Source organism: Hemiscyllium ocellatum, chromosome 25, assembly GCF_020745735.1.
Source record: "Hemiscyllium ocellatum isolate sHemOce1 chromosome 25, sHemOce1.pat.X.cur, whole genome shotgun sequence".
Classification (NCBI taxonomy): domain Eukaryota; kingdom Metazoa; phylum Chordata; class Chondrichthyes; order Orectolobiformes; family Hemiscylliidae; genus Hemiscyllium; species Hemiscyllium ocellatum.
The window spans coordinates 37,378,496-37,406,446 of record NC_083425.1 but is presented as its reverse complement, the minus strand read 5'-3'; the positions used below and the strand labels follow the sequence as shown (position 1 = coordinate 37,406,446).

Below are 27,951 nucleotides of genomic sequence, written 5' to 3'. Positions count from 1 at the left end.
GATAGAACCTAGCTTTGTCTATTTTTAAACGGATAGCGATCAGTCACTGAAAACATTCACAAGAGTCATCAGGTGTTCTTTTAACACAAAGGATTATTAGACAAGTAAATAAGATGAATAATATTACACTAGACAAAACGTGGAAAGTATTAATTGCAAACATCATTAAAAGGATTCATTCTCACTATTTCTTTCACCCCAACAATATCCCTGCAAACAGTAAACGCTTATGAGGATATTTGACTATCTCAAGATTAAGGCTAATTCCTGCACATTCACCTGATGCTTTTCTTCAGCTGGTACGTCACCCTGAGACACCTAAAACAAAATACAAACTGAACCCACATTTATTTCAATTTTCTTCCAATTCTAGCCATATTCTCCCATTCACCCACACCCAGAACAAATCAGCAGAATTGACCAACCTTGCACCATCTTTAAAAGGCCTTTGCATACTCAGACAAGCACTATCCGTCCAGAGCTACCCCATTTGGTTCCTAACATTCACATTGGACATATCAGACAAGGGAAAATTTGGTACCCTTCTGTTCATGCCGGGAACTGGAGGTGTCCCTTTCAAACTATCTGACCGTATAGACTACAAACAATTTTGGTTTCGGAAGATGCCCTGAACATATCTGTAATTCTGTTAAATGCATACACTGAAGCTTTGGGAGTGTAGACTATAATTCAGAAGAAGTATTTATTCAGGATCATGTTTCCCATTGCTTCATCAGTTTGAAACAGTGGGCTTTACATATTAATGTGTGTTATACCAAGTTCATCTAAGTCCACATGATATAACACACACATTAATACGTAATTATTTTAGAATGAGAGAGTTTTTCCTCTTTCACAAAGCAAGTTGAAGAGAGATTTGATTGTCATGTTCAAGACTGTGTTGAGATAAGATAAACAAATTCCCTTTAGTGAATTTTACAAGGGCCGGGGAACACAGATTTAAAATTCTGGACAAGAGATGTGGAGGAGATGGGAGGAAGAGTCTATTGTGCAGTGAGTTGTAAAGGCCCGGAATTTGCTGCCTTTGAGGGTGGGGGACGTGGGGATGGTGATGAAGCTGGAGGAAGTAGAGATGGTGATGAGGGTGGGAAAAGCTGGGATAATGGTGAGGCTAAAGGAAACTGATACATTGATGAAGGTGGGGTAGGTCAGACAGTGATGAGGTTGGGGGAAGCTGACACAGTAATGAGGGTAGATGAAGATGATATAGGTGTGGGAAGCTGGAACAGTGATGAGTGTGGGGGAAGGTGAGATGGTGATGAGGGTGGAGGAACTGGGACAGTGGTGAGGGTGGGGGAAGGTCAGATGGTGATGGGGAGGCGTAAGGTGATATGGTGATAGGGTGGGGAAAGGTGGCATTGCGATGGGGGTGGGGAAAGCTGATATGGGGATGGAGGTGGGGGAGCTGATATGTTGGGGGAGACGGAGGCTGATATGGTGATGGGGGTGGGGAAAGTGATATGGTGATGGGAGAGGCGGAAGGTAATATGGGAATGGGTGAGGTGGAAGGTGATATGGTGATGGGTTTGGGGGAAGGTGATATGAAGCTGGGGGTGGGGGAAGCTGATATGGTGATAGGGGTGGGGTAAGCTGATATGGTGGTGGGGGAGATAGAAGGTGATATGGTAACGGGGTGGGGGAAGCTGTTATGATGATGGGATGGGGAAAGATGATATGGTGATGGGGTGGGGGAAGCTGCTATGGTGATGGGGGTGGGGGGAAGCTGATATGGGGATGGTGTAGGGAAAGCTGATATGATGTTGGGGGAAGTGGAGGCTGATATGGTGATGGGATGGGGAAAGGTGATATGGTGATGGGGAAGGTGGAAGGTAATATGGGAATGGGGGAGGTGGAAGGTGATATGATGATGGGGTGGGGGAAGCTGATACAATGATGGGGTGGGGAAAGGTGTTATGGGGATGGAGGTGGGGAAGCTGATATGGTGATTGGGGTGGGGAAAGGTGATATGGGGGTGGGGGAGGCGGAAGGTAATATGGGAATGGGTTTGGGGGAAGCTGATATGGTGATGGGGGAAGTGGAAGGTAATATGGGGATGGGGTGGCGAAGGTGATATGGTGAAGTGGGGGGGGGAAGCTGATATGGTGATGGGAAGGCGGAAGGTGATATGATGATGGAGGAGACGGAACGTGTATGGTGATGGGGGAGGGGGAAGGCAATATGGTGATAGGGGTTGGGAAAGTCTACACATTGAAGGGTCTCCAAAGGAAATTGGAGAAAGAAATTTGCAGAGTTGCAGGATAGAATGGTGACCTGGGACTGACTGGATAGGTCAGTATAGAGCAGACATGGACCTAATGGGCCGAATGGCATCCTGGTGTGCGGTGGTGTCACTAAAAACTGCATGAAATAACTCCACACTGGCCAGTAGCCCATCACTAAGTCACCCTTTATTTACATTTGGAAAATCCTTGATGCTGATCCAGCTTCCTCAGAGCCAGCTCTCAAAGTGAGCAGGATGTTTGACATTCCTGTTTATATCTGTCAGCCAGGCCACCCGATTGGACCAAGTTAACAGCCTTAATCAGGGAACTCATATTCTATGTAGGCCACCGGCTGACCTTGTTACACTGTATTTGACTGGCAGGTAGGACACCATGCTGCCAGGACTGGGAGTGAGTCTTGAGTGGGTGGACATCAGGACACCAGAGATCACTTTGGTATTGGGACACAGCTGGCAGGACTGCTATGCAATAGCGGACAGCAGCCCTCCTCTCAGGGCAAACAGTCTGGTAACCTTGGCAACACTGTCAATGCAGCTGGCCCCTGCTGAAGTTGCAGGAGTAGAGGCCATTTCCATTCTGAGGCACCTTCAAAGGCAGGAGAAGCACAGTCTGTCTTTCCAATTGGTTGACATTTCTGAACAAATTCCTTTCTGTCTACTTTAGTTTGTCAATTATTGCATTGTGTAATGAACCTAAATTAGGGGATGTTTCATTACCTTCTGTGCTTTTATTGATTTTAAATCATGTTTTTTTTTTCTTCACCAGTTAATAGAAGTGCAAGCAGAATATCACAGGAAGTCATTAGTGCTTTTACAGAACATATTGCCTCAAATTAAAGCACAGCAAGGTAAGAGTATTTTAATCTGTTTCTGTAAGATAATTAAAGTTCTCATATTCTTATAGTTAGATTTGAGATAGTAAAAGCTTTGTGAAAGCTTTTAGTTCTTTTTAAAATATGGAGTAGAAAATACACAAATTGGTCATATTTCTTAAACATACATGAACTTAATCAGAAAGTTTTATTCATTTTGATGCACTATGCTACAATGTAAACAAGGTCTATATTAAATGCTAAAATACACCACTAAAGACAAGAGGAGTGATGAAGGTTTTTACCCGAAACATTGATTTTCCTGCTCCTCAGATGCTGCCTGACCTAATCTTGACACTGATATTTTAATCATCTAGTGAGCTTTGCCAGTCCATTCATGTTCCAATATTTCCATTGAGTCAGTCTTAATAAAAGTGCCCTTCCCAGTTTCAATATAACAGAGAACCTTAGGAACAGAAATGGGCCATTTAGCCCCTCAAACCTATTCCACCATTCAGTGAAATCATGACTGATCCATGATCTAATTTTAGACATGCGCCTTTGTCCCATATCATTTCCTGCTTTTGGCTAATACAAAACTATCAAGCTCAGTTTCAAAATTACCAATTAATGCAGCAACTATTGTTATTTGCAGCAAATTCCAAATTTCTACTAGCCTTTATGCGAAGAAGTAGATAAGCAGGAGGCTGGGAGAACATAGCAAGCCAGGTAGCATCAGGCGGAGGAGAAGCCTGGCTTGCTGTGTTCTCCCAGCCTCCTGTTTGTCTACCTTTACATTCCAGCATCTGCAGTTTTTTTGTCTTTATGTGAAAAAGAGCTTCAGCATTTCACTCCTGCCTCAAACATTCTGATTCTGCCCCCTGGCCTTAGACCCCCAGCTAGAGAATAACCTCTTTCTATCTACATGGCCTATGTCCCTTAATATTTTGGAAGTTTTGATTAAGTCATGGCTTAATCTTCTAAATTCGGGCAGTGCATCCTTAGTTTGTTTAATCTCTCGTTGTGGCTTAACCTTTTGAGTCTGTGTCTCACTCAGGTAAATCTACACTGCACAATCCCCACTCCCATGGATGATATATCTTTTCTAAAATGCGGCTACCAGAACTGTCCATGCATAGCACTGCAATGTGGCCTAGCCAGAGCTATGTGTACTTGTATAAAATGGGGCTTAGCAGCAATGTAGGTGTCTCTGTGTATTTTCTTTGGGAAGAGAGACTGGGGGGAATCCGAAGCTCAAAATAGAGAAGTTATTTGAGCAAAGAGTTTTATTTCTGTCATGTCTTCTTTTTCACTCTCCCATGTCCACTGTTTAGTTTGTTTTCTAAGAAACATGTAAATGACTTACTGTAATATTTTCTACAGTTATTTTATTTGAACAATTAAAAATATTAGCTGAGATTAGGGCTGCTGTAAACATGTTGACAATTACAAAGAAGCCTGCTGTTCATAAACTCAGATGATGGTTTCGCAAGACGCTTTCTGCTGTCTGGACAGTCAGATACTGACCATGCTCCCAATGATATCATCTAGACCCCTCAAAAGTCCTTGTGCAGTGACTGTATAGGAATTGCTCAGGAAGTTCAACATTCTAGTTGGGGTCACTTTTAATTTAACACCTTCCAAAAGTTCTCCTAATCGTGATTAGAGTGGGAGATCTCAGCAGAAATGTTTTCTGGTCTCTGAAGTTTCAATGGGAAGAGAGTTTGTCGAATAGTCTTAAAGTAGTCATAACTGAGGAAGTTTAGGCCTCAGAATTGTGAAAGATTCCAGAGGAATCCACAATTCCACAGACTTCAGAGGAATTACAAAAATATCTCCCAAGACCATGGAGAAGTATCTGGCAAGTGTCAGTTTGAGGTTGGAGTATAATTTCTCTGGACTTGAGTCTTTGTAAGGGCGACATATTGCGAACAGGTTAGAAATTTGTTTTGCATTTTGTGCTGAGATTTTTCTAAACCCTCTTCTAAATTTGTGTCAGTTGGTTTATGATTATTTTCTCTTGGGTAATTAGGTGAAGGGGTAAATGTAGGGGAATGGGTCTGGGTGGGTTGCGCTCCGGCGGGTCGGTGTGAACTTGTTGGGCCGAAGGGCCTGTTTCCACACTGTTAGTAATCTAACCTGAACAAATGTTTATTCCAGCACGGGGTGGCTCAGTGGTTAGCACTGCTTCCTCACAGCATCGGGGACCTGAGTTAATTTCCACCCTCAGGCAACTGTTTGTGTGGAGTTTGCACTTTCTCCCTGTCACTGCGTGGGTTTCCTCTGGATGCTCCAGTTTCTTCCCTTACTCCAAGGATGCGCAGGTTAAATGGATTGGCCATGCTAAATTGCCCATAATATCCAGGGATGCACAGACTATGTGGGTTAGCCATGGGAAATGCAGAGATAGGTAGGTGTGGGCAAGATATTCTTTGGTGGGGGCACCCGATCGGCCGAGTGATCTGCTTCCACACTGTTGAGATTCTACAAAAAAAACTGCAGCCCCACGAGGATATGCTTCGGTGACTAACCACCATGTTAAACAACTCCAAAAATTAAACGTACGGTCTATTAAGTCAGGCTTCATTCCTGAAGAAGGGCTTATGCCCGAAATGTCGAATCTCCTGTTCCTTGGATGCTGCCTGACCTGCTGCGGTTTTCTAGCAACACATTTTCAGCTTAATTCTTGGATCCATCAGCATGGATCATAACACTAACGCAAGGAAAAGTTGCTTGAATGTTCCATAATTTTTCAGTGAGTTAGTGAATGAATCTACTTACCAGAATAAGGCAGCTAGCACCCAATATAAAAAGGGCGTGTCTTGGATTCCCCTGACAATCATCCTTTATGAAGAAGGAATCTGGAATAGTTACACCCTGTGTTTCTACAGAGGCCCAGCTTGGAAGTCTGGGCCAGTCCAATCCTAAAGAGATATACAGCGGTTGACAATTACATGGTGATTGCAAGTTAATCATGAAAGAAGTGAGCTATAGAAAGAGGTTGAATAGGCTGGGGCTGTTTTCCCTGGAGTGTCGGAGGCTGATGGGTGACCTTATAAAGGTATTTAAAATTACGAGGGGTACGGATAGGGTAAATAGACATAGTCTTTTTCCTGGGATGGGGGAGTCCAGAACTGGAGGGCACAGGTTTAGGGTGAGAGAGGAAAGATATGAAAGAGACCTAAGGGGCAGCTTTTCACACAGAGGATGCTGTGTGTATGGAATGTGTTGCCAGAGGAAGTGGTGGAGGCTGGTACAATTGCAACACTTACATGGCATCTGGATGGGTAAATGAATCGGAAGGGTTTGGAGGAATATGGGTCGAGTGCTGGCAGGTGGGATTAGATTAGGTTGGGATATCTGGTCGTCATGAATGAGTTGGACTGAAGGGTTTGTTTCTGTGCTGTACATCTGTGTGACTCAATGACTCTAATTAATAATCTACTTTGCAACATAATTCATACCTAACTAGGATGGAGCTAAGGCCTTCAAGAAAAAAAATAAAGTGAATGAAACAAATTCTTAAAAAATAGACATGGAAACAGAAGCATAAACAAAAATTCATTGCTTTCATAATTTGTAATTATTCATCCATTTTAAAGCAATTTGGAAATATCTCATCACTCATCTTCTTGCAAGAGGATTGTACTGCAGACTCTATCAGTTAATAAGCATGACTGTTCTTGAAAAGTCAAATAAACCCTACTCTGATCCAAAATAAACATTGCTACTTAAAAGTTTACTTGTTTTTGTTTTCTGCTGAATGAAAATGTGGTGGCTCAGAGTTCCAAGGGTTCATGTAACATCTCTGAGAGATGTCACATTAGATAGATAGCTCATCCATTTACAGCAGCTCATTAGGGTGCATCGTACTGAGCTTTTCATAATGGCTGGAAATATTTTCATTTTTGCTTCCTGCTAAAGAGGCTTGGATAGAAAAACCTTCTTTTGGTAAGCCACTGGAAGAGCACCTCACGATAAGTGGAAGGGAAATTGCGTTTCCTATTGAGGCCTGTGTGACGATGCTGCTGGAGTGTGGCATGCAGGAAGAGGTAACCTTTCTCTTTCTTTAATCTGTCAGCTCACTAACATCCGCTCCTGCTGTATTTGCTAGAGGTTTATTTTGTTTCGGAGAGTATTTGTGGAACAATGCTCTCAATATATTCTACTGACCCACTTGTTGTGATGTTCCCACTTCAAAGGATTAACAGATGCATTTGAAAATAAAAATTGAGTGTCAACAGAACTAAATTTTTCCTGTCATAAGAAAACTGCTCTTTGACCTGATTGTAATCACTGCTGGTCATTTGGGAAGTCAGCCAGCCTGAGATGGATTTTGCGGTGAAGTGATGGTACTCATTGCTGATCTCAAGGAATGCTGTGCACAAAGGCTTAGCTATCTCTGGGACCTGCGTTACAACTTTTTTGACATTGGTGCAAATCTGACACTGTGTGAAGTGGAGTAGTAGTAGGAGCACTGAGCACATTGCAATATTTACGCATAATTAATGGCACGGTGGCTCAGTGGTTAACTGTGCTGCCTCATAGTGCCAGGGACCCTGGTTCAATTCCACCCTTAGCCAACTGTTTGTGTGGAGGTTGTACATTGTCCCTATGCCTGTGTGGCTTTCCTCCCATAGTCTAAAGATATGCATAGGTAGATTGGCCATGCTAAATTGCCCCATAGTGTCCAGGGATGTGTGGGTTAGATGAGTTAGCCTTGGGACCTATTGGGCAGGGGGATGGGTCTGTGTGTGATGCTCTTCAGAGGGTTGGTGTGGAATGTTCTGTTCCAATACTGTAGGGATTCGAAGGAACTAATTCACAGGAACTGTGAATTTAAAGCACCTCTTATTCTTTCCAGTACTGAAGGAAATGGTTATGATTTATTTAAGGTAGAAGCTAAAATAGTGATAAATGTTCAAAGAATGTGAAAAATGTGTGGAATTATTTTCTCATAATAGGGAAATTTTGACATTCCACAAATATATGATTAGCTTTTCAGCTCAAAGTGTTATGAGAAGAATGAAATTGGTGTATTGTATATATTTTGTTCAACAAGGATGAACTTTTTCAGGGGTTTTTACAATGAGACTAAAAGTGTAAGAGTGATAAGTTCCCATTAATTGCACTTTGATGGTTCTCCCAACAGCACATCCTCTGGAGAAGTGTAGTATTAATGCCAGCAACTTTAGCATTTCCCTATTACTCTGCACATGTGCAGAATCGAGAGGTTACTATCAGTTTCAAAGGAGCAGTGACTATGACAGCTGACAGTTTTGCTATTGCTTTCAGGGCAAGAGCATTTTCAACATAATAGAAGAAAAAATAATTGGTTTTGTGTAAATTTTTCCACATCCTTATTCTAAACCACTGGCATATCAGTACTGAAGAAAAGGGTAGACAGAGAACTGCAGAAGGCAGCCTTTTGCTTCTTCTTCCAGTAGAATCCTTTGCCAGCAGCGGAACTGTCCGGAATTGAGGAAAATACTTCTTTAAACTGGGAGAATGTAAAATCGAGTCCCTGAATTTCACATATGAGGAGTTTGTGATCAGTTCAGGATGTGAGAATAGCACTCATGAATCAAGTACTTGGCTTTCAAATTGAATCACATTGGTTCTCTGTGCAATGTCAAGTCTATTCTAAAATAATATTGTTACATTGCAGACTTATTACTTGCAGACACAGAATACACGAGTGAATATGACACTAGTTGCAGTTTAAGTATTCTTTTATATACTCGAATCAGTAAAATTATTCTTCCTGCACACCAAATATAACCTTTGTTTTGTTTGTGTAATATCAAATATATAATGGCTATCTGTGTATATTGCATGTTTAGCTGAGCATTCACATCCCCGATTTTAGTCTCCAACTGTGCTTGTGCTGCAGAGTTTGAGCAAAATATTATTGCTCGTGGTCAACATGCTTCTCAAGCAATCTAACTTGACAAGAAAATCATTGCTATAAGCAACATTTTTGATCATTGAAAATGAAAGTGACCCTTTGTGTCCCTTATTGAGATGGTTAGATGTTATTCTTTGCCGATGTTGTTGATCAGAGTTTGTTCCCCAGGGCCTCTTCAGAGTAGCTGCTTCTGCCTCCAAACTTAAAAAGCTGAAAGCTTCTCTTGACTGTGGTGTGCTGGACGTGCAAGAATATTCTGTTGACCCTCATGCTGTAGCAGGTACGACGCACAGCATGAACTGCTGTGGTTTTGAAAGGTGTAATCGTAAGATACCCTTAATTGATTCATATTCTTTATTACACTGACTGCATTTACATAGGTATTGTATCTTCTACGACAGCAGCCGATAGTTTTGATCTTGATTACGTTTGAGTTATGTTTAATCTGATCAATTTTAACCTCATACAAGGTTTCACCTGATCTGTGTTGCTTCAGATTGTGGATGGGCCTGTGCAGTCGTAGAATGTGAGTGTAGAAGAGAATTAAACCAAATTTTTAAGAAAGTGTGATCTAAATTTGGGGTATATTCATTTAAAAATTCATTTTACTATCTCATTAAATTCTGTAGATACAAGTTGTATGCAGTTCTTCTAAATGTCTCAGTTTATCAATTTACAATATGAGTTTTTAAATATAACATGCACACTGATAAACTGCATATAATAGGCTTCTGTCATATTTCTGCTAAACAGCCTTCTACACTGCATTTCTGATCATTTTAGTGAATATGCAAAGTCTCAATTTTCAATTGCCAGCTCCTGCTAAATGCCTTAGTATTGAAAATAGAGGCTGTTAATGCATGTTTTTCTTCACAGATGCTGCCAAACTTGATGAGTATTTCCAGCGTTTTCTGTTTTTAGTTCAGATTTCTAGCATCTACACTATTTTATGTGTAAAGCTTAGCTGTCTGAAGTCTGAGAGAATTTTTATTCTTTATCAAGCCCTTAAGTGGAGCACTCCCTGTCAGTAATTGGCTTGAGTCAGTAATCTATGATAGCAGCACTCTTCCATTACAGTCTGTGAGTTTTGATATTGTGTCCAAGGCAACTTATGGACAGTTTGCTTGGGTGTGGAAAAATGTGAATTTGTTAATTGACCTGTAAATGAAGGCAGTGGTGATTTTCCTTAAATTGGTACCTGTAGCTCAGAGTTAAAGTTCTAAGTGGGTGTAGGGTTTGGGGCCAGATCTAGTGTTACACCAAATTCCCACTAAGTTTTGCTCCCATCAGAATTCCTGGAAAAGAACCTCAGCGGGTAAGTTAATTGGCCCAGATATTGTGATGACCAGGGGGTTGTAGGAGCAATGTAGACTGGATCAGGACTGTATGGAATCGCTGACACAGCTGTTTCCATGAGATTGGCCCAGGACATTGATTTTTCTGATGAGCAGTTCCCATGTGCCTGGAGCCCTCCAAGAAAGTCCATTGAGAATTTGGATGGTTCTGACTCAGATAAGCTTTATCATTACTCAGGGAAATTGCAGAATTAAAAGCCTATTCTCCCTCCTATTAACCTGAACTTCAAACTCACCACTCACCCTTCAACATCAAGCTGTCATCCCCATCACCCCTGATGTGCCATCCTCAGCCCTGCCCAATCCCACTAACACTCTTCTGATACTCTCCTCTGCTCTCCCCACAACAATCCAGCCCAACCAGACCCAAACCCTGGCATACATTCATCACTCATCTGCTTACCTACACCCTATATCCCTCACCCACCTGGCTCAATTCCTAACTGGGAATCTACCCTCCTGATCCTTGTTCCACTTTACCTATGTGAGAGCTTCCTCACTTCACCCATCAGCTACCATACCCCTCACTTATCTTATACACTCGCCTTTTCTCAGTCACTATCATAGAGCCTTTGGAACTTTTAACTCCTGAAATCAGTATTGGAAAATTTAAAATCATTTTTTAATGTCATTTCATTTTGGTTACTCTGTATTCCACTTCTTCAGAAAATACTGAAAATTTTGCAAGTGGATTTTTTTAAAAGCTTGCATGGGTTTTATAGCCCAGAATATTTCTTTTAACTTTGAAAGCTCTATTTAAAAAGATATACCAGAGATCTGTAATCCATTCAATCTTTGAAGATTTGGTCCAGGATATTATGACAGTATTTACAGTAATCCTTTTACTGCATTAACAAGATGAAAATGCATTGCCTTCCTTTATAAGGGGCTCTTAAATCGTATCTTCGAGAGTTACCAGAACCCTTGATGACGTTTGAATTGTATGATGAATGGATACAAGCATCAAAGTAAGTACTTAATAATGAGTTCTTTCAATTGCATGCTGTCTCCATCTATGATTTAAAGTTCATCCCTTTTATTATAATCCTGGATTACATTGAGCTAGTCAAAAAAGAAAACAAGAATTCACACTGATAATTATATAAAACAAGCAATGGTCTAGTATATTTTACCCTGATGTGTTGTGTCAGGTAATGTAATAATCAAAAATTGTTATTTCCTCAGAAGCCTAGTAATGGGAAATCAATTGAAGTATTTAATTTACTTATTCAAAAAGAAATTGAATAAATATCCAGTTGGGAATTTGATTGAAGGTTATATAGAAAAGTACAATCTGAAATATCAAATACTTGACAGGAGATGAAGGTGTTTGGGTGTCTAGGATAGAAGAGGGCGCTAAGGCAGAGTTATACGTAGATTTGTTGAATAAATTATGCGGGAATTTATTTTGAGAAATTAAACGATAGAGTTAAATCTAGAGTTAAGATAGAGTTAATATAAAAGATAGTTTTACATTGTCCATTCAAGACACAGGCCGTTTGATTGGCCCTTTCTCATTTCATACCTCATTATCCAGGTTCATGTCCATATTTTTCACATAACTTCCTTGTAGCATTCATATTGTGACATGATACTCCTAAACAGAAAGTAGAGATTTTCCCACATGAAGAAAAGTAAGCAACTTGGTTACCCTGCAATCTCCCCACATTGCTCCTTTTACAGAGATAGGAGTAAGTTGTTTGCTCATCCTGACAAATAGCAGGTTTTGGAGTTAGACTTGCCCTTCTGCGATTGGGAAACAGAGGTCAAGGTTGTTCCCAGGTGTCAAACTCAATCCAAGAGGAAACTCTTTGTGATCTTAATGGGGAGCCCTAAAATGGCCTAGAGACAGATTTTCCATCCAAGTAAGGATAGTGGGCAAAGTCCAGAATCTGAAGAGCCAATCAGAGGCCTTTCAGCTAGAAATGAAGCAGCAGGCTGTAAAGGAAGGTAGGTAAGCAAAAGGATGCTTCAGTCGTTCCAACTTCTTTTAGTTAGAGAGTGAATCTTGCTGGCATTTCATTTCTGTGTTGGGGGCCCCTCTACAGGATAGTGAATGGATACTCCTGTACCCACATCGGTAGGGATGGCATCTTGACCTGTGCAGGGCTATGAGTTCTCAGTTTGCCACCTCCATGTGTTTAAACAGGCCCCACCAACTGCAGAATCAGCAATTTTCCAGTCGGCCCCCTTTAACTGGCCTCAATTAAGCACTTTCTGCATTTGATAAGCTGACTGCCTACTACAGGACAGAAGCTCTGCAGGTCTCCAATATTACCTTGGCTAAAAGAGCTTGGGGGGGTGGGGGTTGGGAGTTGCTGCAGAAAGGGAAACTGGCCCACTGGCCAATCAAGCTAGTTATAGCTTTCACTGGCTTTTGGACTATAATTCCAACTCTTTTTCTCTTTCTGATAGAAATCAATTGCATAGTTATACAAGGACTAGCAGAAAATCACATAATGCATTTGTGTCTATGGCTTAATTTGGTTCACTTTCCAATGGTTAGTTGAAGCATGATCTAGGCAAAAGTTCTGGGTAGTTGCTTGCTCAAGCAGTCAAGCAGGATATGAAGAAGAGAGAATAGAAGGAAAAGCAAAAGCGCAGTGAGGCTATAAAAATCAATAGAATTGAGCTCCAGAGCAATGGAAATCAAAACTGAGCTTGGAAGAAAACAATAGCTGAAATTACATGACAGTCTAATTTTAGTCACAGGCAGTTGAAGACTAGCAGATGCAAATATTATTTGAAATGGTCAAATTTTCATTTCCAGAAAATCAAGTTCTTTTGACATGCATTTAAGAAATTCTCATTTATGAACTGCGAATCAGAATAATGAGTAAACTATTTGCAAAATGCATAAGTAACATTCTGTATTTAAAATGACCAGCATTCAAGAGCAAGAGAAGCGGCTCCAAGCTTTATGGAATGCATGTGAGAAACTACCCAAAGCAAATTACAACAATTTCAGGTAACTAAATACCAGCCTCGATTGTGTAATTGTATGTAATTAAACAGTCGCCTTCTACTTATTTTATCATTAGCACTGGTGCTGCAAAAGGAATAATTACACTGGTTGTATGGATTACCAAAACAGTCTATAGAATGAGCCTACGAACCCTACTGTGGAGCCTGTCAAAAAGCATGGTATTTATTGATGTTTTCATCATACCATTGAGAAAAACTGTGGGCATCAGAGAAGTATGCAGTGGAATTCTTGATCTGAACCAGCTCTACATTTTTATTTTAACACTTCACGTTTGGTAAAAGGTTAACATTTTTTTACTTGACCTTCACATCTCAAATTTTAATCAGTTAAATTCTCCTGTGACACAATAGGCTGGACTGTCTGAGGAGTAGCATTCTCAGTCAGCTTGCCGTTCTGCTCCTAGTTTCTTACGTTAAGAAAGAGCCTAGGAGAAAGTGAGGACTGCCAATGCTGGAGGTCAGAGTCGAGGGTGTGATGCTGGAAAAGCACAGCAGGCGAGGCAGCATCCGAGGTGCAGGAGAATCAACGTTTGGGGCATAAGCCCTTCATCAGAAATTTTTGCCCTCCTGATAAAGGGCTTATGCCTGAAATGTTGATTCTCCTGCTCCTTGGATGCTGCCTGACCTTCTGTGCGTTTCCAGCACCACACTCTCGAGCTAAGAAAGAGACCCCTGTTCAGGACACTGTAAGACATTCTGTTCATGGCTCATTCAGAAATGCAGAACATACCTTAAATTTAACTGTCCCTTGAAAGCAAGATAGTTGGGGTAGTTGGGGAAGAGGAGGGAGGGGACAGATGTTGATCCGCACTTACTAACATTGTATTCTTTGCTCTGTTCTATTACCCTGATGCACTTTGTACGGTAGGGTCTGTCTGTACTGCACACAAAGCAAACATTCCACTGTACTTAGGTACATGTGACAATAATAAATCAAGTCAAATCAAACCACTTCATAGCAGAAGTTCTGTAATTTAAAAGTTCAGCAGCACAGAGACTCACTTTGACAGTTCCTGCACAAGGGTAAGTGTGTTAGATAGGTGTGAGGTTAGTGTGCCACGTGAATGGGGTGCCAGAATGCAAGCTATACAGAGTGCCAGATAAATGATGGTGTGTTCAGGGCAGGTTGAGGTAGGTCGGAGTTATCAAGTAGACAGGGAGAGGAGGTGGATGTTGTGTCTGGCAAGAAAGAGGGGCTATCAATCCACAAACTGTCATTTCCAGCAGAAGGGCAGGATTGGATTGTGCCCCATGTTGGCAGATGGAGGGGAGAGGTGAGGGTTTGTATCTCAGTGGGAGGGCTACTGTCAGGTCCAGCAATGGAGGCGAAAGGGCATCAGAAGGCCGAGTGAAACCTTCAGAATTCTTGGATTGAAATGGATACTTTCAAAGAGTTCCAGATACAGGAGAATTCCTAATGAATATGCAATTCCCTCGCCAATTCGAAAGTAAATTGTTTTCTACCAGAAGTAATTTTGGTTATTGAGATGTATAAAACATGACATTAAACATTTGAAGAGAAGGTTTGAACCTATCAGAGTTCTTTGGGGAAGTGTGAAATGTATAAGAAGCTGATGTGAATGTATATTAAAAGTGGAGAAGTTCTGTCTAACTGTCACATTGTAAAATAATTTAAATCAGCAGATCCTTTAATCATTTGAAATTAACATCTAGCCTGAAGGCAAAAATGTAAAGCTTGTTATTTCACTGTTTTATTGACACAAGGATTAGTGCAGCTTGACTAGATCCATAATCAATCATCATCATAGTGAGTGATCTTCTAGATCACACTTTAATTGACTGTTGTAAGTTATTGTAAAGGGATTAGCTGTCTTTCGTGTGAGTCAATTAATACAATTTTTAAATAAGTAATTAAGTAATTGATCTATTTAAGTGGATTGAAGAGTTTCCTTTAATTCAATCGTGGAATGCAGTCATCACCGATTGGCCAGCATTTATTATTTACTTTTCCATTAGAATGTTTTCTCAATATGATAAGGTCTAATAGATGCTTAGAATGTCATTTTATTTCATCACAACATTGTCCCTGTTGTACGTCCATGGTTGATGCTAGATATGTTGGCATTTAGGACATAAATGGAAAGAGTGGGAATAAGAGCATAGTTTGGCATTATCTGGCACTAAGTTGGCATAGTGACAATAAAGGGCTATTGGGATGAGTTCAGAGTCACGGATTAGCACTGTTGGCATAGAAGTATGAAGAACTATGAGAGTGAATTGTGTAGAATGGATTGGTATGCACTGGAACTAAGTTGGCATGAAGGGTGTGTTGTGAGTAGAGAAGCATCAGTTGACATGAAGAGTATGAGATGCATGGGGTGAGGGTGGGAGCATGACATGGCATAAGATGGTGCATTGAGAATGTGTGTGTGGGCATGGAAGGAGATTTGAGTGTTGGTTTTGAATTTACTGCCTTCTTTACAACATGAATAAAGTCCCAGAATATCAAGACTGACCCTTTCAACAATGTGCCTTCCCTATTATACGATAATTCCTGTCACTATCAGCAAACAGTTTCCCAGGCAGCAGACAGCCACGAACATTCGCTTCCCCACCCCAGATGAAAATCCGACCTCTCAGTGTTTTATTTTTTGATCCAGGTTTGTGGAGCTGAAAATGTCTCTGTCTCTATACTCCTGACTCAGGTGTGAAAGGTCAACCCTTTGGGTTTAAATTCTTTCATGGCCTCAGGTCCCTCTGTCTCAGCAACCACCTCCAGCTCTGCCCAACCCAATCCTTCCTACCCTCCACACTTTCCTAACCTCCAACTTCTGGGTTTAGTGAGTGTGCCTTCTTTTTAAGCTCAACCATTAGCAGTCATGCTTTCAGCCACAAGTGACCCAAACAGTGACATCCCTGAAGAACCCTCTTTGCTTTGCCACTCCTTCTTTCCCCTTTATGACTCTGCTTAAAACCCATTGTCCTCATCAGCTTTTGGTCTCCCCTTCTACAATCCACTTTTTTGGCTCACAGTGTATTTTTGTCTGATTAATCTCTCTAAAAGCAAGGTGCTTTAATGTTAAGGTGAGTAGACAATTACCAGTTATTGAAACAATAGTCAGAATCTCCAACATTTTATAAAATGTAGTGATTTACATAATACAATGTATCTTCAATCTACAGATACTTAATAAAATTTCTAGCCAAGCTGACAGAATATCAAGATGCTAACAAAATGACACCTGGTAACATGGCAATTGTCCTTGGACCCAACTTGCTCTGGACAGTCAATGAAGGGTAAGGGTTTGTTATGTTATATTGTTAATTACTGTGAAACTCTGTTAGCCCAATTTTTGGAAAACTTATGACTTTAAATTGGTCAGACATAAAGGCACTTAGGTCCATGTAGATCCTTGGAGCATCTTATAATTTGGAAATAGTTTATGGTTCTTGTAGCCTGGTACACAAAATCAACACACTTCCTCTGATTACTGAAAAGAGAGACATGTTACTAAGTTTTCCACCTGAGGTCAAATGCAAGAATGTCAATTTTCAAGCAATCACACAACTTATATTACAGGCGATAAGAGCCACTTTAGGGCCTGAAACTTGTTCAGTCTACCGTGACGTAACCTGGAAAAGCAAGCCGCCGCAAACATTTAAATGACAGTTTAAGTGAGCTGTCTCATGCTGCTATTATGCAGTGGTTGTGTTAGTATTTGGTATTTACCACGAACAGGATGCTGTCAGACCAAAAAGACTGTTGGTGCAGTGCCAGGCTAGGTTGTACATTGTGAAAGTTGAGAAAAAGTGAGGAAGGAAGATGCTGGAGAGTCCGAGTTGAAAAGTGTGGTGCTGGAAAAGCACAGCAGGTCAGGCAGCATGCAAGGAGCAGGACAGTCAAGGTTTCAGGCATAGGCCCTTGGCTGACCAAATTAAATAGAATGTTGCTTTGTTTGTTTATAAGAGGTTAAAAACAATCCTCAAATAACTATACTTATAAAACCCAAAACAAAATGTCTAGTGTTAGATTGGATTCCATAATTGGGCAGCACTTGCTGAGTAATCCTGAGGATGCCAATAACAATGCTAACAACCCGTTGAAGATAATCAGTCAAGCTTGTAATGTGGCTCATTTCTGTTTGTTGAAAGGAATGGATATACATGCATACGTAATGACCTGTTCTCTGCAAACGAAAGAAATATATTTGATCCTGTGACACTTTAGAGTCACCCAGGAGTTTTAGAAGCATGTGATCCTGTTGCTATTTCCATGACAAAGCTTTGGAAATTCAGAGTTAACATGCCAATAAATTTGCACGCTTTTCTCCTATAATATAAATTGTTGCGATTGTTTGAAATTTGGCCTTTTTTATTTGTCCTGAAGAATGCAGGGTGAGAAGTTTCAGTTACATGTTTTTCTTTTCAGTAATATTCAAGAGTTGTACTACCAAGCCTGTACTGTGATTACCATGTGACAGGAATCAGTTAAATTACAGATTGACTGAACCTATAATCTGCTTTTGTATAACCCTACTTACCACTGAGGAATTGTAAAATGGTTCTTTGCAAAGTGCAAACATTTTATGAGTAATTTATTTGCTAAAATAAAGTTAACCTGTCCACTCCCTTTTTATCCATAGGTCTATGACTGAAATGATGACAACAGTCTCAATACAGATTGTAGGGATCATTGAACCCATAATTCAACATGCTGATTGGTTCTTCCCAGGAGGTAAACACTGAAATGATCTTGTAAACCCTCTAAGGTAGCTTTCCCTTTTGTGCAGCTTTTGACCAGCCCTGCTCCCTCTAATTTCCCATGGAGGGTGGGTTGGCATTGATGGTGGGGAACGAGGCCTGTTCCTTGGGACAGGAGGGGGCCTAGTATGGCAGTAAATCAGAACAGAGTAATAGGTGTGCCCCTCCTGGCTCCTCAAAAAGCAATTAAAACATGCTTTTTGGCTCTTGTCTGAGGGCACGTCACACTGAGATATGAGACTGAAAATGGAAATCAATGGCTAACCTGTGTCTTCCCAAAATGACTACACTCTCTAGCCCCAACTTAACATTGAAACAACATTATTCAAATCCAGCACTTATTGAGGTGTTGAAAGTCTGATCTCCCTCAATAGCTCTTATGAAATAATCAGAGACTTGATCAAGCTGAGGTTTCTCGGCTCGAGAGGTCTCAATGACAAGGACTTCATGGCAATAACTAATAATTTTCTTCTGGTGCACAAGATGGTGATTGTTGATTTCATGGTAGAGTGTATTAGCCTTGAGGTTACATTCTTTTATAAAAGCAAAACTTTGCAGATGCTGGTGATGATCAGCAGTAACTGTGGGGAGAGTTATTAAGCAACTGAAGTGAGATTAGAATTCCCGACAACTGGTCACCTTGTTGGTTTTTTGTCGTAATGCCTCTTCCGAGGTTATTTTCCAGGTGGGAGATGAAACAGCGACCAGTCCCCAGAGGGAAGGACATAACCTGAGCTAGTTAAGAGACCTAGTGAAAGATGCACCCTCTCATTGACAGACCTGGGGCCAGAGCACTCTATCTCACTTCTTAAGTATCTGACCCTCATTTTCAGGCCAATAACGTTTGGTCAAACAATCGAAACTCTACTTGTGTGAAAAACACTTGGAACAATAAGAGACTTTTTGAGCAATAGTAGACTTTCCCACATGGAAGCAGGCCTCTAGGCCCCACCAGTCCCTCCATACAAGGAACTCATTATAATCACGTTTATCTACTGGTTCCCAAATAGCTCAACACTTCTCTTTCATCCACTGATCCAATCCAATCTCAACCTCAATCACATTAAATATGCCTGACCAAAAACCTTCAAGTCATTTCTGCAGACTTGCAACCATCAAGATGGGGATGTGTTCCTGCCCTCTGTTCAATATCCCTTACATTTTCCCTCGTTTTCTACATTTTGTAACTGCTGGAAGTTGTTTACTTCTATTTGCCCTCCCCATATTTCATGATTTTCCATGCTTCGATTTGAAAGGTCTGTAACCTGCCTTACTGTCATGAGAAGAAGCGCCAATTTTCCATATCTTTCTGTATATGAGTATTTCCTCATTCCAAGCAGTGAATCTTAGTGAATCCATGTGGCATTCTGTCATGCATTTAATATCCTTTCAATAGTAAGGAGCCCAGACTTCCAGCTTCTGTACTTCTAGCTTTAGTCTGTAGAAGAGACAAGGCCAGAGGCACTAGGTTTCAGTAAAACGTAACAAGGTGGCTTAATTTGTAACAAAGTGTAGTTGTGAGATATGACAAATCCAGGTCCTGATGTTGATTGGGCAGTGGAAGATGCAACAAGAGCCTTTTGATCAGTGATTGAAACAGACAGCTAAAGTTAGTAGCTAGGTGTTTGGGTTATATTCCCTATGCCGTGTTTATAACCCCAGTTTAAATAGTACCTAGAAAAAATGTATATGGAGGCCTTCACGTTTGTATGCTAATCTTTGCACACCCTAATGTTCGGGATATTGCGATAATCTTCATATTATGCTACTTCTAAGTATAATGACACTGCACGCTGAATGTAAACATTCCATTCCCAATAATGACAATCCCTCCGGGAAATATTGAAATTCAGCAAAAGCATAATAAACTGTTTACATCAAGCTGTTAGTTTTGACTATGTTGGGTTCAGTGCTAACTGCCTACATTTATTTTCTTGTTTGAATATTAGTGAGTGACTTTGAAATGTGCACTGCACACAGTTAGTGACACGAATGGCACTAAGATTTGCTACTGTCAATGCAGTACCTCATTCCTTTCTCAAACAATCACTTTCTGTTCCCTGCCAAGTGACAGGACAGCACTTTGCTGTTACTTCCCATTGCTCTGATTGACAGACAAGTAATTAAAGGTGGGAGCTCATTACCTGAAGGAAATAGTGCTGGAGATAGAAAAAATGATGGTGTTCAGTGCATGAGGCAGGGCGCTCTCACATAAACACATGAATTAGGAGCGGAGGATTGTCACACAGCCATACAAGCCTGCTGTTCCACCATTTAGTATTATCTTGGCTAATCTGCTCACCACAGTGGTGCCTTTCCAGATAACCTTTAATGCCCCATGCTTAACAATAGTCTATCTTTCTTTGCCTTAAATATAGTCAAAGATTCTGCTTCCACCACCTTTTGAGGAATTTGAATTTGAATTGAATTTATTGTCACGTGTACTGAGGCACAGTGAAAAACTTTGTCTTGCGAACAATACAGGCAGATCACAGAGTTAAGTAGCATAGATAAGAAAATAATAGGTAAACAGAGCAAAAACAATGTTACAGGCGAATGTTAAGAGTTTGTGAGTCCATTCAGTAGGGTAGAAACTGTTTCAAAACTGGCTGGTGCGTGTGTTCAGGCTTTTGTACCTTCTCCCCATGGTAGAGGTTGTAGAAAAGCATTGCCAAGGTGGGATGGATCTTTGAGAATGCTGGCTTCCTTTCGTTGACAGCGAGCCTGGTAGATGGATTCTATAGATAGGAGATTGGCCTTTGTGATTGTCCAGGCCGAGTTCACCACTCTCTGTAACCGTCTCCAATCTTGAATGGTACAGTTGCCATACCAGGTGATGATACATCCAGACAGAATGCTCTCAAGGGTATTTGTCATCATGCCAAATTTCCTCAGCTGCCTGAGGAAGAAGAGACATTGTTCGGCCTTTGTAACCAGTGTTCCACATGAAGAGTCCAAGAAAACTTGCTGTGGATGACCTCTCCCAGGAGTTTGACACTGTCTATTCATTCCACCTCCGTGCTGTCAATGTGTAGGGGGGCATGAGTAACATCCCGCTGAAAGTCAATAACGAGTTCCTTGGCTTTGCTGGCATTGAGAGCTAGGTTGTTCTCAGTGCACCATTTTTCCAGATCTTCCACCTCCCGTCTATAGTCTGTTTTGTCACCATCTGATGTTCGACCGACTATGGTGGTGCCAACAGCGAACTTGTAAATGGCATTAGTCTGGTATTTGGTGACGCAGTCATGGGTATACAGTGTGTGTAGCAGGAGGCTGAGTATGCATCCCTTGGGGGGGCTCCAGTGTTGAGTGTTAGGGAACATGAAATGTTGTCCCCAATCTTCACTGATTGTGGCCTGTTGGTCAGGAAACTAAGGATCCAGTTGCAGAGAGTGGGGTTTAGTCCGAGATCACTAAGTTTAATTATCAGTCTCTAAGGGATAATAGTGTTGAAGATGAACTGTCGTCAATGAGTAGGATTCTTACGTAGCTTTTGTTGGTGTCAAGATGTTCTAAGGAGGAGTGAAGGGTAAGTGATATGGCATCTGACATAGATCTATTGGTCCGATAGGCAAATTGGAGTGGGTCAAGATTAGTTGGGAGGCTGGAGTTGATTAATGCCATGACCAGCCTTTCAAAGCACTTCATGACCACCGAAGTTAGGATCACTCATTGAGATATGCTACATGAGCCTTCTTAGGCACAGGGATGATGTTGGCCCTCTTGAAACAGGCAGGGACAGTGGCCTGCTGCAGGGAGAGGTTGAAGATATCCGAAAAGACCTCTGTCAGTTGATCTGCGGATGCTCTGAGTGCACGGCCTGGTACTCCATCTGGTCCCATAGCTTTCCTTGGATTCACACGGAGGAAAGTTGATCTGACCTCTGATACAGTGACTGTTGGGATAGGTTTGTCAGGACTTGTCGGAATAGCTGTTATCTCTCCGCCAAAATTCTGCTCAAAGGGAGCATAGAAGGTGTTGAGATGATCTAAGAGGGATGAGAGAGAGAGAGAGGAAGAACGTTCCAAAGACTCATGACCTTGAATGTGAAAAAAATTCTCATTTCTGTCTGAAAAGGGCAACCCTTTTTGTTTTAATAGTGACCCCATTGTTCTAGCTAAGGGGTTTGGTTAGTTTAGTTGGCTGGACTGCTGGTTTGTAAAGCAGAATGATACCAACAATGTGGGTTCAATGTCCACTTAGGCTACCACAAAGCACTGTTCTTCTCAATCTCACCCTTCACCTCAGGTTATGCTCGCTCTATCTCTCTCTCTCTAATAAGAGAGCAGCCCGAGTGTCTAGTAGGACTTTTAGTTCAAGATTCTTCCCCAAGAGGAAATATCCTCTCCATATCCAGCCTGATAAGACTGCCCAGGACCATCTTGGTTCCCACCAAGTCACCTCGTACTCTTCTAAACTCTAGAAGATACAAGTCTAGCCTCTCCAACCCTTCTTCATAAGACAAGACATTCATCCCAGGTATTAATCTAATAAACCTTCTCTGAACTGCCTCCAGTACATTTACATCCTTCCTTAAGTAAGGAGACAAATACTGTACACCATACTCCTGGTATGGTTTTCCTATTGCCCGTATTACTGAAGTATGACCTCCCCACTTTCGAATTCATTTCCATTTGCAATGTCAATTAACATTCTATTAGCTTTCTAAATCACTTGTTGTACCTACATATTAGATTTTGCAATTTATGAACTAGGATGTCCAGTTCCAGATAATAAAGATGGGGTCATTGAATATTTTTAAGTAAGAGGCAGTTAGACTCTTGTTAGCCAAGGGAATCAATGTTCTTTGGGGTAGATGTAAATGTGGGATTTAAAGCATCAGCAGATCAGACATGATCATATTGAATGGTGGAGCAGACTTAAGGAGCCACAGGTCTACGCTGCTCATATTTTGTATGTATCCCTCAGTATTTCAGAACTGTACAATCTCTCAGCATTTACACATCGTTCCTAATACTCCCAAATTGAATGACTTCGTATTTTAACATATTCCAGATTTACATTTTCCAGATCTATGCCTACTCAGTTTACCTAGTTATATCTTACTGGAGGTTCCTTTTGTCCTCTTCCCAGAGTACTTTCCTACCTATCAACATCAGTCTCTCCGAGCCATTTATAAAAGTTATGAAATGTCATAAGCCTGACACTACTCCTGTGGCACACCACTCATTGTATCTTATCAACCCAAAAAAAGTGCATTTATGTCTTCTGTCTGTTAGCTAGTCAATCTTCTACTTATGCTCATATGCTACCTCCTACACTGTGAGTTCTTACTTTTCAGAATAACCTTTTAACACGGCACCTTATCAAATGCCTTCTGTAAATCTAAGTACAGGACAACCACTGATTCCCCATTATCCAGAGCACATATTACTTACTCAAATAAATCTAATAAATTGGTTAAACATGATTTACCTTTCATAGACCATGCTGACTTTTCCTAATTACCTTGAACCTTCCAAGTGCCCTGCTATAATGTCTTTAATAATAGCTTCTATCATCTTGTCTTGAACCAACTAACCTGTAGTTTCCTAATTTCTATATCTCACACATTTTGAATAAAGGAGTTACATTCACTATTTATGAATCTAATGGAACTTTTCCAAATCTTGGAAAATTAAAATCAATGCATAAAGTGTCCCACTAGCTACTTCCTTTAAGACCCTTGGATGTATTTATGAAAGCAGCAAACTATTAGCCCACAGTTCCAATGATTCGCTCAGTACTACTTCCCTTGTGATTGTAATTTTCCCGTGTTTCTCCCTGCCTTCCATTTCCAGAATAACTGCTATTTTTGGAAAATTCTGGGGACTATGTAAACTAATGTTGTTGTAAATGATTGGTTATATTAGATTGTTCCAACTCAAACAAGACCGCAGAAGTTAACAAGTAATAACAAATAAAACAGCATCTTTGCCAGCACTGCCAACATCCCAAGAATTACACAAACAAGATTTATTTTTAAAAGTGATGATGTAAAGCAAGGACCAGTGATTAGGTTGCATAAAGCTTGTAAGAACATTGTGAGAAGGGAGATCAAGAGGTAATAAACTCCACGGTTTTGAGGGTGAGTCTTGCTTTCAGCAAAGTGGGGATTCGGGGAAAGGAACACTGTACATGGTGAAAGTATGTTTGATGAGGGAACATCACTACTTTTTTGCAGGAACCAGAGAGGCAAGTCTATTTGAGGAAGTGGGGACAATGATGTAAATGGGAGACAATAAAAGATGCTGTGACTTGGAGTGGAAGAAAATTTGTAGATATTGTATTACTGCAGTAATGGACTGTGAGCTGTATTTCTTTTAAAAACAGATATTGAATTTAATGTCACTGGAAGTTATGGCAGCCCAGTCCACACCAACCACAATGCAAACTATAACTCCATGCCATCTCCAGACATCGATCATTCTGACCGCAAGCAGCACGACCAAGGCAGGCGACCACTCAGCGTTGCAACTGACAACATGATGCTGGAGTTTTACAAAAAGGATGGGTAGGTACTAGTTATTGTCCTGCTTTCATCAGTACTCTGTACAGAGCAATTTTGTTTCATATGAATAAAACCGCATGCTAAAGAAGAGAGAAACTGGAGTGAAACGATATACATGGGGACGGTGTACAAATCTACTTTATAAAAATATTTTGAATTGAGATTAATGTAAATATATTTCAGGGATAGTGACTTCTTATTTTAATTTGTTGGATAATAATTAAAATTTGCATGAATATAATTTACTTTTATCTACATTCTCAGCACAATATTCAAGAGGACTTGTTTTTAAAAACTTTATATATAAAACTTTAAATTCTTTGCCTGAATGGCCTGAATGTCAATGTAAATAGCACTTTAGCCTCTGCTAAAAGTATCAGTGTCACACAGTTTTTGCATTGTTGCAGATTCGACAGTGTAGGCTTTACTATGTCAGGCATCTGCACCAATATGAGTGTGTGTATTTCATACCAGTTAGAAACGCGTGTGATGGGGTATGTGTGGATTCAATTGTGTATTCATAGGATAATTCATGGGAGAGGTTAACTGTGGTAACAGGATGTGGTGATGGTATGTGTGAAATAATTTTTACCTTTTGAGTGAGCAGGAAGAATGATATTCCTGTGTTATCACTCATAGCATTAATAGGTAAAAGGTTCTATCTCACCACCAGCATGTTTCATCTGTTGGCCAGTGATGTGGAATTATTCCCATCCGGCTATATAACCTTCAATGAATAAAAGTGTAAGCTTTTGGATAGTTTGTAAATGTATCAGTTGCTATGTTTCTTTAGTCTATAATTTTTTATGGCATTTCAACTGCAGTGCAAAGCCTTCATAAGGATATAATCCTCCATCAGAGTGTCACCAAGTTTCAGTACATTCAAAAGACAATTTGCTGATGCTTATTACTGTGGAAAAATGTGTTTACAAAGTACTTAGAATGGGCTTGAGTGAACCTTGCAGTGAATGGAACTGAACAAGCTATTGAAAATTTAGGCCGTGGGTCTGCCCAAAGGGAATGGGGAGGTTATAAATTAACCAGTTTGTCCAAGTAAAACTTTGATGTTTCATTTTATGCTATATCAGTCCAGTTTGGTTCACTTGGGGTTAGCTCATCAACAATTCTTATGAATGTTGAATATTGACACATGTCCTGCCATTAAGTGGCATTGTGGGTGTCCGTATCTTATGCCTGTGGCGTGGATGTAAAATGGTTCTCCAGTTGGCTCGGTGGCTTTAATCAGTAAGTCACTGAGCCAGATACCCCAGGAAATTTGCCAGGGTTAATTCCTGGTCTCCACTGGGGCAACAATAGGGAGCACTCAGATAGTGCCAGTGCTCCTAGTTTTGTGTGTGGGGGTGACAGGGGAATTATTTGAAGCTTCGTAGTCCTGTACGTGTGCATATCTAAGTGTGTGTGTGTGTGTGTGTGTGTGTGTAGTCCCTTACTATGGACCTATTGGTTTTGTTTCTGATGGGTCTCTTCACCTGAATAGCCTACGAAGGGTCACATATGAGTTATGGACACTGGGCAATTGCTAGAGGTTGTCTGATCCCAGTGGAACCATTTCCCATTAGAACTGTACTTTTCATGGAGAGAAGGGAAAAGCACAACTGGTGAAAGAAAATGGTGTGCTTTGTATATTGTCACTTTCTTGCCTCAGTATTTTGTTGTAAGTGTTTACTGTACCAGTTATCCACATTTTATAACTCGTACTGCGTACATACACTAAGGCTTCTGTGTGCTAATGTGGGTAACTCCGTGATGCTCCTTATTGTGTTGTGGTGTGTATTGTCCAGGCATTTCATACCAGCTTCTCCTTAATTTTCTTCATCTTTCTTTTACCTTTTGCTCACCTGGGAATGCTGCAGTTATGTTGCTACCTCATTCTTGCTGTCACATTTTTGTTCCCATTCGTGTTAACTGAATACTTTTAGCTGTAAATTCATGTCAGTTGAGTACTCTTGCCCAGACTACACATTTTACCATGTTTACAGCCCAAATTACATGAGATCACGTTCTGCATCTTGTCCAACATGGCTACTGCGGTAAGCAATTTTTTGACTTTCCACCAAAGTACAGCACGTTAAAATGATCAGTGTAAAATGAGCTTTTAGTATTTTGTAAATCTTTTCATTCCAGTGAATTATGTGCCATAGTTTGAGTTTTGCTGTTTCTACATAGTGAATTTGTCATCCTTGCATATTTAGATATCTCCGGTTAGACTTTGGAGGTTGCCATGAAGCCTATTAAATGTATCTAAAGGAATAATAGCTTTTGTTCGATATGTGTCTTAGTATATTTACTCCAATTGAGCATGTAACAAGTTGTAAAAATGCTAAAGATGTTTTTGAATTTGCATTGCTGGTGTATTTTTTCAGTTTTAAAATGTCTTTAGTTATTGACGGACTGTGGGTGATGAAAGAAAAACTGACAATATTCTGTGCACCATAATTTTATCTTACTTGTAACTTTGAATGTCACGTCACCTTAGTTTTTTGCATCTGAGTCAGTCCTGTGTTAAAGTCCCACTCCAGGGCTTACACACATAACCTAGAGTGACACTTCACTGGAGTACTGGGAGAGCTATCTTTGACAGATGACACTAAACTGAATCTCTGCTTGATCTTATGACATTCAAAAATGTGGGAATTTTCTTAGTATCTTCCCGCAGCATTCCTTCCTTCAATGGCCACCAGAAGTAGATTAGCCACTGCTTATGGAATCTTGCTGTGCACCACAACAGTGACAGCAATGCTGTAGTAGGTAATTGGCCCATTCTGAGAAAGTAATGAAGAAATACATAATGAATTCAAGTCCTTTCCCTGTTTGTGATGTCCCTTTTATAAATTGCTTTCCAGATCCTTCCCTGTGCTTCTCAATGGGATAGTGGAAAAGTCAGCTTGCCGGCACGTTTGTGCCACTTTGCTCCTGATCCAGGCTGTTTGAGCCCATGGCACTCCCTGTCAGAACACTGACTGCTGCAGCATGACATCATCCCTCTGGTTGCTGCATAACACGCTATTATAAACTTCTCCTCATTACTTTTCTAGCCATCAGGAGCCAGTAATGGAAGTTTACTGTACAGCAAGTAGCCTTGGTCTAAGAATATGTTTTGTAACTCTCACTACTTGGTACAAGTATAACAGGCACTTCAGTGTGAACTTCTGTTAAAAGTTCCTGCTGCATCAATATTTTCATTGTCAAACTCACTTGTTTTACTTAACAGGAATCGGCTACCTTTGCAAAAACTGCTGTTTGATTCATTTAATCCTTTATGTTATGTTCTAAATAGTATTGTTTTGTTTCTGCTAATGCAGCCTTAGGAAAATCCAAAGGTACTGTATTCGATACATCTGTGTGACTGGTTGTTGGTAATAACATGAGAGGAG

General features: G+C 40.6%; 1 protein-coding gene across 6 annotated transcripts in view; it reads left to right on the top strand.

Annotated features, from left to right (window-relative positions):
* LOC132827649 (rho GTPase-activating protein 44-like) overlaps positions 1-27,951 on the top strand; it is a 309,700-nt gene that overhangs the window by 247,223 nt on the left and 34,526 nt on the right. For all 6 annotated transcript variants that reach the window (XM_060844244.1, XM_060844241.1, XM_060844240.1 and 3 more), the window contains exons 9-16: positions 3,030-3,111; positions 7,000-7,127; positions 9,152-9,263; positions 11,225-11,306; positions 13,226-13,306; positions 16,468-16,581; positions 17,928-18,019; positions 24,379-24,559. In XM_060844244.1, the coding sequence (XP_060700227.1) occupies positions 3,030-3,111; positions 7,000-7,127; positions 9,152-9,263; positions 11,225-11,306; positions 13,226-13,306; positions 16,468-16,581; positions 17,928-18,019; positions 24,379-24,559 (872 nt within the window). The remainder of the gene's footprint in view (positions 1-3,029; positions 3,112-6,999; positions 7,128-9,151; positions 9,264-11,224; positions 11,307-13,225; positions 13,307-16,467; positions 16,582-17,927; positions 18,020-24,378; positions 24,560-27,951) is intronic.